Raw genomic sequence first — 10,319 nt, forward strand, 5'->3', positions numbered from 1 at the left:
ACTGCTCTCCAGCGTGAGCTCTATTGTCCTACTCACCGTGTCATTCAAGCGCGTTACATGGGAAAGGGGCGCTCTTGCATCGTCACCTTGCAGGGCCCACCAACTCCCCCAGCCCGCCTGTACTACTATGGCTGCATTCTACGACCTCGGCCATATAAACCCAGTGTCGTCTATTGTTACAAATGTTTCCGACCGGGCCACATGCGCCGATCCTGTCCATTTACAGCGCCAGATGAAGCTGTATTAGCTGGCGCAGTGTCTTATCGATGTGGACTCTGCAAGACCGACGACCACGAGATCACTTCTCCAACTTGTCCCACAAAACAAAAGGCCACTCAGAAGGTTCGTCGCGGGATTCCTAAGCAATGGCCTCAGCATGCTGCAACACAACCAGTGCTGACATCTAACAGATTTGCGGCGCTCCACTGGGATGACGACGACTGGCCAGAGCTTTCCGAGCCCGACCCGCCTGCACCCCATTCCCAACAGACTTACAGTGACAAAGTTCGCAAAGACCGCCGTCGCCCGCTGGTTATACAGAAGCAGAACGGGCCTGAACATCCGCGTGATGATATGGCAGCAGTTGACAATCAAATTGCCCGCCTTTTAGCGGAGGTATCCAAGCTCCGACAACACCGTGAACTACTTGCGCGTCGGCGACGTGCAGTGGAATCTCACACCACTACAAGTATCGATTCCGCTGCATCATCGTCTCTGTCACGCCCCGCTGTATCGGTCGCAGAGTCTACCAGATCTTCAGCTCCGTTGCCGGATAACTCTACAACATCCCTTTTGCGGTTCATGGTCAGCCAGTTATCCAACCTGACATCTGTGATTCTGCAACGTCTGGACTCGTAATCAAAATGGCGGGCACAGGTGTTTGTGGCGTGCTTCAATGGAACTGTAGAGGGCTCTCCACGAAAGTGGGGGAGCTTAAATCCCGTCTACGTATGAACAAGTTGCAGGTGTGGGCCCTGTTACTACAGGAGACCAACGCCTTGCCTGCCATTCCGGGCTTCAGTGGATACGTGTCTCCTTCGATGAGTGACCATCGCGTGCACACAGCTGCCCCTCCAGGAAAGGCGGCAGTGTATGTGGATACGCGCTATCCTCAGGTCTGCCTTTCTCTTGAAAACTGGTGTAACTCATATCAGGAGGTAGTGGCAGTAGCTGTGAAGTTACCCAAGGCAACTGTTGTGGTAGTGTCATACTACATAAGACCAGCCGGTGGCTCTTCTTCAAGAATTAATCTGGGCTGGTTGGTGAATGTCCGTCGCCAATACCCAGCGTGTCCTATTTTAGTTGGTGGTGATTTCAACGCCCCTCACCCAGATTGGGGGTACCCTACTTCTAGCCCTCGAGGTAGGCGTGTGCGGGACGCCTTCGCGGATGCGTTGTTTGTACTACTGAACCATCCCGATTCAGCAACGCGAGCTGTGCCTCAAGCTCGACGTACAACATACGCACCGGATCTTACGTGGTGGTCGGGTCCCGGCTCTCCCACTTGGCACCTGGAGCCCGACTGCTGGGGTAGTGACCATCACCCTATCATCATCGGCCTTCATCCGTCGCAGGCCCGCCGATTGCGCCGCAAGTGTTCTGTGATCAACTGGGACAAATTTCGCACCGTTCTCCAAGATACCTCTGTGGACTCGTCACCACTACTTGTTGACCGCATACAAAGCGCGCTCAATGAAGCTACAACCATCAGCTGGGTAGACGTTGATCGACCGGCACCGGATATCGGCCTGCTCAACTTGTGGGCTGCTCGCAGACAAGCTGAGCTGGCCGCATCCCGAGACCCCACTTCTGCACAAGCACGTACAAGACTGAATTTCCTTACTGCTAAGGCCCGCAGATATGAACGCGACCTCTCGCGGAGGCACTGGCATACGTGGTGTGAGCGTTTTTCATCCAAGACATCGAATGCTTCTCTCTGGCGAACCTTCCGTGCCATGGAACACGGTGGCCGCCGTCCAGACGCGGCAGCCACAGCCTGCTTCGCTGCTGGCTTGTCGCCGGATGATTTCGCCCGAGAAGCAGCCCGGAAGTTTTTCCCGCAGTACGACGTGTTGCCTCAAACAGCCAATGGTGCTCCCTTGGCAGGCATTCCGACACATATCGACAGGTTACCATCTACAGCAGACTCCGAGGGGATTGCAAGCTCTTTCACCATGCCTGAGTTGCTTGCAGCGATAGATGGTACCAGTCGCAAGACAGCACCAGGTCCAGACTCTATAACTTATGAGGCCTACAAGAACCTGAGTTCCGCTGTGCTGCCTCAACTCCTCGACACCATTAACAAGGTATGGCTAGATGGCGTTGTCCCTCCAGGCTGGAAGTCAGCTATTGTGATCCCGATTCCGAAACCAAGCAAGCCGCCGACTGACCTTGGCAACTTCCGACCCATTTCCCTAACGTCAACGTTGTGCAAGCTTGCTGAGAAAATGCTAGCCACACGAATGTCGTGGTGGCTAGAGCACCACGGTTTCTACCACCCTGCTCAAATTGGCTTCCGTCCATCCATAGGTACTGAAGATGGGCTGGCTGTCTTGGCATCCTCGGTTTTATCGTCAACTCGTAGCCACAGTGTCCGTACTGTCCTCGCTATGGACGTCGAAAAGGCGTACGATAACATCAGTCATGCTGCCATCTTGGCTTCAATTGACATACTGCATTTTCCCCCTAGAGTACGGAATTTTGTGAAATCTTTCCTTGAAGACCGACATTTTGCGATTCGCCTCAGTGGTAACGCCGTCGGCTCATTCGTCCCTCTTCGTGGCGTACCCCAGGGATCTGTATTGTCACCTACGTTATTCAATATTGCTTTCATCCCGCTTGCATGGCGCTTGCACGATGTACCCAACATAAAGTTCTTGTTGTACGCTGATGACATCACGGTATGGAGCACTCATCAGGACCTGCAGACCCAAGCCGCTGCCCTTCAATCAGCTTTAGATATCACGGCGACTTACGCCTCTTCGGTCGGCCTTAGGCTTTCCGTCAGCAAATCTGCTTACATGTCAGTCGCCAATCGCTGGGGCCGGCGTAAACTCTCTGGAACACCCATTCGTCTTCATCTGTCCGGAACCCCTCTTCAACAATGTTCAACTATAAAAATTCTGGGTCTGATGGTACACGAGTCGGGAACCGGAACTGCTTGGCTCTCCAGCGCTAAAAAGCAGGCAATTCAGACGTTGGGTCTGATTAGGCGCATTGCTCCTAAAATGGGCGGCGCCCGCTCATATGTTGCGCGACAATTGGTGAAGGCGGTAGTGCAACCACGCCTTATTTATCAAGCCCAATTCCAGCATTTGACGAGGGCACAATGGGATCGCCTTGAGGCTGTTAATCGCGAGGCAATGAGGGTCATCACTTGCCTTCCCCGCATCACCCCGATTGTGGCTCTCCAAGAAAATGCACAGCTCAACACACTAGATGAGCTGGTGCAGCAGCGACGTGATGCTCGCAAGCTTAAGACCAGCCTTTCACACGCACCGTGTGCTCTCAGGGCTTACGCTTTCTCGAACTCGCTTCTACCACCACCATCGCCAGTTCTTCCTCCCTGGAGTTTTGTACAACTGAGTGATAACAAGCCAACTGATATACATCGCCCGACATCAACTCACGCGGCGGCGTCGCTTCGTGACCGAATTGTAGCTCAAGATGCCCACCTGCCGCTTGGCTCCATCGTCCTTTACGTGGATGCAAGCATTAAGGGCTGTGAAACAACCACTGCAATTTATTGCCCATGCGCACCTGCCCTTAATAAGACGACCCGGTTTCAAGTCCAAGAACCTCCTTCCTCCTTTTGTGCTGAGCTCCTTGCTATCCGAGAAGCGTTGTGCTCTGTAGCCGCCTTTCCCATGGTCCCCACGGCCCGCATCGTCATCCGCACTGATGCCCTCCAGGCGACGCGGCTTCTGCGACGCGTCAGTCGCAGCCCTGACATATGCCAAGAGATCCATCTTCTGGCGGCACGCATCCCGCAGCCAATATCTGTCGAGTGGATCCCACGCGACCTTCTAAGCTTCCAAAGCCGTGCGGATTCTGCGACCCGTCTAGCGACCTCTCCATCGTCACTGCCTCAACTCTTTCACCTAGATGATGCCACCCTCCTTTTAACAAGAAAGGAGCACCTCCGGCGCCGCACACGTGCTCTCATACCTCCGTGTGCGGTAAACCTCCCCCGCGGTCTTACCCGTGCAGAGGAGGTTGCGCTTCGGAGGATACGGGTCGGGGTAGCCCTCACTCCTGCCGTGACTAGGAAGTGGCCGCACTTTCGCCCGCTATATCCTCGTCCTGAGTGTCCGCTCTGCAAGTCGCGAAATGTTGAAGCCGACATCCACCACCTGCTGTGGGTTTGCCCTGCACTCAAACCGACGAGGCTCCGGCACCTCGCAGCAGCGGGACTCTCGCCGCATAATCTGAGCCATTACACTGCTTGGACGCAGGGACCGCATTATCGGTCCCTCTTGGACTTCATTAAGTCAGCAAATCTTTTTTCATTCATTTAATCATCCTTATTCACCCCCATCACATACCCTTGTATGCCCTGAGGCATTTATCCTCGCATCAAAAAAAAAAAATAAAATAAAAAAAAAATAAATACTTCACTGAACACTTAAAAACCAAGCTTAGGCAGTGCGTTTAGATTGAGCAGAGCGGATGATTATAGACTGGCATTCACTGTGCTCTTGTTCTCTCTGTATTTTTTTCTGCAGAAAGGGGACTCCCTGCTGGCAGATGAAGTTTACCTCTGTAGCACGCTCAAGGTGAGCAATTGCTGGGACATGCTAAGAGTGAAAATCCATGATTCGCTAAGGGTAATCTCCACCGGTTGTTCTGTGGCGATTTTTTTTGTTCCACTGGCTGTTTTGGGTCAACACGCTGTGTTGCAGACTCCGCTGTCTTCTTCTGCTCTCGGGGCATGAATAGACAATATCCAAAATTTTATAAGGAGGCTTTCCCACACATCTAGTAACTCGCGAGACAGGCAAGTTTAATGACACTCTGAGTAGGTGCGATTTGCCATTAGTGCAATTCGTAGGCTGTCGCATGTAAAGGTATAATAGTGACACTCACTGTACAGTACACTCTTAAGCGAGTGCATTCATCGATCTCAGTTTGTTGCATCGGTGTATGTGGCTTCAATAGCAGTGCTTCAAAAATAAAAACAGTAAAACCTCGTTTACTCAAAGTCTGCCAGACTGTGAAAAATCTTCAAATTCAGTGGATTCTGTAATTACCTGTAAAAAAGGAAAAGAAAAAGCAGAAAAAGAACTGCAAGACTGCATGATACAAGCATGTCACACTTATTTACCATGTACAGTGGAACCCCGTTCATACGTTTTTCATCGGACCGAGGAAAGAAAACGTAACAGCCGGGAAAATGCAACAGTGAGGAAAGCTCCGAAAATGAATGAAAAAAGTGCAGCTTCAACTGTAGACAATTTATTTCCACAGAGTGCGCTTAGAACCTTAAAAAGTCTAGAATGGTGGCTTGCCGTTTCTTTCGCTCGCTAGAAATCACCACACATTTCTCAATAGCCTGGAAGGCCGCATTGCTGTCAGCGTCGTTGTGAGGTGCGGCGTACCTGCGGAGGAGGTCCAGAGCCGCGACGGCTTCTCCAAAGCTAGGATTTGGCAACTCCCCGGCATCATGCGGCTCGTGCTCCTCGTCGTCACCGTGCCAGGGCAATGGCAACGAACGAAGGAATATCCGCGGGATATTTTGCCCTCTTTGGCGTAATCATGCTAACGTGCTAACGATTATTTAGTACTGCTGCGCAGCACGCGCGTCCGAGCAGCCCGGTTGCGCGCAGCACGGCGTGGTTTCGCGAGAAATGTGAACAAGAGAGGAGAGCTGGCCCGATAGGCAGAGCAACGCCAACTTCCGGCTTCCCTTTAGCTATAGCTTCACAAAGAGTGACGTCAGGGCCTCTCCTGAGTTTCCTTCCTCCGTGAGTTGACCTGTCCAACAAACCATAGAGTTTCCTACAAAAATTACTAGAGGGAACTCTGGCGCTGCAGTCGTTGTCCTACCATGGGAATGATGGAAAGTACATGGATTTGTCTGATCTTCGTGCTTGCGGATTCAGACATTCTTGTAGCTTTGTATATTAGGCTATATAAATCTTATTGTCGTATATTTCAGCGCAATCTATATTCTTCGAAGTGCAGAAGACGCCGGGAACGCGTACAATTGCTATTAATTGCAACGATTGAGCTTGTCCAGGTGGCCAAATCGAAACGCGCCAAGCGTCTCAAGGCACTGGCATGCCCACGATAAATTCGTAAGGGCGTTTCATTCGCTTGTCGGTACATGCATCCGTGGCTTAATGGTTTCAATATCAGGCTTCTGTGCTAGAGTCCCTGTGTTCGAATCCTGCCGTAGGGCAATTTTAATTATGTTTATTGACTTATTTATTACGGAATACGCTGTTGAAAATGACGAGTTTCAAAAGTCACAAAGCCGTTTGAAGCCAAAAAGGACGAAGTTTAGGCAAATCCATGTACTTCCCATAAGTCCCATGCTGGGACAACCGTTCTCGTTGCAGCTCCCGTAGACACTAGCGCCAGAGTTCCCTCTAGTAATTTTTGTAGGAAACTCTATGCAACAAACCATGCGGCGACCGTAATCACAGTGATGATAGTGAGAGCATTTTTCATGAATGGCCACCTCGTGGCGCCCTCGCGAACTGGCGTGCGGCTTCTTGCAGCCAGTTCCATAGTCAAACCCGGCCAAAACTCGTAAAAAGCCAAAATGGCGGTTGGAGCGCATTGCCTACTTTAGCCCAGGCGGGTTCTGGTTGCGACGCATCATGCGGGAACGTTTTCACAGCTACGATGTAACAGCAGGGTTCCTTATACATTGGATCCTATGGAAGCTATGCCGGGACCGGATGAAAATGACGTAGCAGCCGGGAAAACGTAGCAGTGAGGAACGTAACAGCGGGGTTCTACTGTAGTAGGCCTACTTGAAGTAATCTTTGATCCGGGTTTGCTCGGTACTATAGTTTGCTGCACCAAGGGTTATGGGGCAGTATGCTGGAGCGATCACTTTGAGAGATAGTTTTACTGTCTCTGAAAGCACAGATAGCAGGAGGGTTGCTGTGTGCTCCAGAGGAGCAGGCAGCGCGCAGCAACTCTCTCTGAACAGCTACATTCTGCAGCTGCTGGCAGGCAGTGACAGAAGTTTATGCTAGTGCCATCTCGGCGGCAGCTTGCATCCCTGTAAACAAATGCAATAACCTTGCATTTTTTTCTTAAACACCAGGCAATTAACTGTGCCAAGTGTTACATTGAATGACTAGTCTCCAAAACACAATCTTTCTAAATTTAAGCAAGAACAGGGCAGCAGTAAGCGTGAAATCTTTTGAAAATTTTAAGCAAAATATGCTCGTCTGCTTCTATGTTTAAGTAGTTGGCAAAGCCTAGTCTGCCTAGTCAATCACTCCTGTCGCCATCTTCATACACTTGTGGAAACATGCACGTGGCTGTTTTTCATGTGGTCGACAATCTTGCACACAAAACACACCAGCAGTGGATCTAAATACTTGGGCCCTTCCAACGTTCGTGATCTCGTTTAGCCTTGTATTAGGTAGATGCCAAATAAGAATGACGTGCATACTCACAGTGAATGGCATAAGAAAATTCAACAGCACAGTCAACACAACTGGTACTTCAACAGAAAAAAAAAACAGAAAGGGAAAAGAAAATGATGATGATATGACCTTTTTTTTTCCAGTGGGCAGGAACACATGAACGCAGACTGCCACACAATGTAGGCAGTTCGCACAGCTATATGGAATATCAGCACCCACATTGTGCAATCGCTTGCTCAATCACTGGTGCCCGAATTGCAGTCCCAGCGATGGCTTTCACGCATTCAATCGCTAAGGCCATGCATTTATGTATTGCAAGTGCCAGGGGAAATCAACATCACTAAATAAAAGCAATTTCAGGAGACAAAAATATGTGATGCTGCCACATTTCTAACATTGCATCCGAGATATGTGGGAAGCCAGAAGTGCGTTAGAGCACGCCAGTCTCAGAGGCCACAACCGCAAGCAACAAATTATCCAGATGGATGCCTGCAGGCTTTTCAAGTTATCCTGTATCATTTGTGTTGCAAATGACCATGACTGCACAAATTCTACAAATTAACCGAAGTTTCAAGTTAACCAAGATTGAATTATTGAGGTTTTACTGTATATAAGTTACTCAACGAAGGGTTGACACTTATTCAGAAACAGCTCTTTTGTCATTTGAAATGTTATAAGTGTCCCCGTTCCATATGCAGTGCAAAATGCCATGAGTCCTCTGCTTGCCTTGAACGCAATGCTGTCTTGTCTTGGCTCGTGACAATTGACCATGTTAAGCAGTTGTAATGAATTACTTTTTAACACCAAAATTCATGCTAAATACCGTATATACTCGTGTAATGGCTGCAGTTTTTTTTTTTTTCCGCAATTTGGAGTGAAAATCAAAGGTGCAGCCATTACACGGAGAAAAAGACAATTTTTTTTTCATGAATATTTTCGGTGATGCTACCTTTATTAAAATATATTAGTCATTCGTACTGGCTCTGGCTATTCTTGGATATTCCTGTAGTGCGTCACTTGCCGGCTGGAATAAATGGTGATGCCCCACAGACCAGCGATGGCAATGTCTCGGAGGCAGCTGCTAAATCTCGGAGGCTGTTTTTGCTACCTGCAGGTGCCAGAAACTTAACACGGCTGCCTATTCTTGCCATTTATAAAAAAAATGCTTCGTAATTCTTGCACCACACAACAGTTAACACTGCCAACCTTCTCAAAAATCAATTTTTAAATATATTTTTTGAGGGATCTTTATTACAAAGTTCTGGATGTGGCTTATACATGGGTGCGGCCATTACATGTGTATATACAGTACTATTCATAACTGTAACACAGTGTTGCTTTTGAACAGTGCTAAAATAATAAATATATAGGTAACGTGCCTACCGATTTACACATCGACACGGCCATCAATTTCAGTGGACTTTTTCCTTTCCCATGTAATAGCACATCACCAATGTAACACTGACTGTGGCGAAGTGCACTCCCTCAAGGTCTCACTAAATTTATCTGTTCCCTCACTACCGAGTTCCCGCAAGTAGCGCTTCTGAAGCTGAGACCTGTGTCTTGAAAGCTTGGATAGTGCAAAGAACGGAAAGCAGCACGGATGGTGGCACCAGGCCTTGTACTGACATATTTTCTTTTACAATTCTAGCCTGGCATCTGCCATCTTAGGTCAGTGTGGAGAGTATGCTGGTAGATTTTGCATATCGTCTGTTCAGCCTAAATTGAAATATAGGAGCATGTCACGTCACCTCTACACATCGGCGGGGAAGCAAGTGTGGTTCTGGTGTGCTTTGCAAACACGAATGCACAACACTGCACCTTTTTTTTTTTGCTTTGTTGGTGACTTCATTTTGTGACAGTTTGGGAGCTCAGATGGCACTTTGAACACTTACGAACAACAGAAGTAGCAACAGATGAATTAATGTGATGACTTAGAGGCGTGAGCAACATACATTCTATTTGGCTGCAAAAACGACTAAGTCACGTGGACGGGCCGTCGAGCTCTGCTCAATCAACTCTGTTGTGGAGCCAGAGCAGAGTCCTGCCCTCTGCTGCAGGCATGTGCATTGTGAGCACAGACATCAGCATTCCTGCTGAGTCACTGTGCTACCACACTGTACTGCATGCAGCGGTCTGAGGAGAACTGACAGTACACTTCAAGCTACAAACTCTGACGGTTTTCCTTCAGTCCCATCTCATGCACCATTGAGGTCGTGATGCATGTAGTCCCTCATCTCACTAGCGTTGTGAGATGCCTGGTACCTTCCAAGGCGCTGTTTTTGCGGTGTAGCAGCAGCTCTCTCGTGTGCTGCGTAGTGCCTGCTTGTCGCCCCTGCATCTCATTAGAAGTTGGTCCAAGAAGCTTGAGCATGATGCTAAACTTTGCTATCGCTGTCAGTGCTTTATCAAACTGCACATTTTTTTTTTTTCTGTAGCATAAAAGCAAAGGGAAAACCATTGTATGACGATGCTCTTAGAGTTGTGGGTTGCAACCATTTGGAGCCCTTTACATGCTACTGCTTCTTGACAAGGGTCTTCTTTTTGCAGCTGTGTGATGTCATCTCACGCTGGGAACAGGCACTCAGAGAGCGCCACCTGGGTAAAGTGGAGAACACCCGTGTCATCTGCCTCACCTTCAAAAACAGGTGACTGTCCCCCTCATGTTACTCGGGGCACTTGAGTTTCCCAAGGTTGTCTCACAACTTGTTA

General features: G+C 49.1%; 1 protein-coding gene across 2 annotated transcripts in view; it reads left to right on the forward strand.

Annotated features, from left to right (window-relative positions):
* Positions 1–10,319, forward strand: part of LOC126543996 (uncharacterized protein CG43867) — a 90,357-nt gene that overhangs the window by 63,714 nt on the left and 16,324 nt on the right. For both annotated transcript variants that reach the window (XM_050191177.3, XM_055062437.2), the window contains exons 21-22: positions 4,725–4,775; positions 10,158–10,255. In XM_050191177.3, coding sequence (XP_050047134.1) covers positions 4,725–4,775; positions 10,158–10,255 — 149 coding nt within the window. The remainder of the gene's footprint in view (positions 1–4,724; positions 4,776–10,157; positions 10,256–10,319) is intronic.

The sequence above is a fragment of the Dermacentor andersoni genome, chromosome 10 (assembly GCF_023375885.2).
Source record: "Dermacentor andersoni chromosome 10, qqDerAnde1_hic_scaffold, whole genome shotgun sequence".
In the NCBI taxonomy this organism is placed as follows: domain Eukaryota; kingdom Metazoa; phylum Arthropoda; class Arachnida; order Ixodida; family Ixodidae; genus Dermacentor; species Dermacentor andersoni.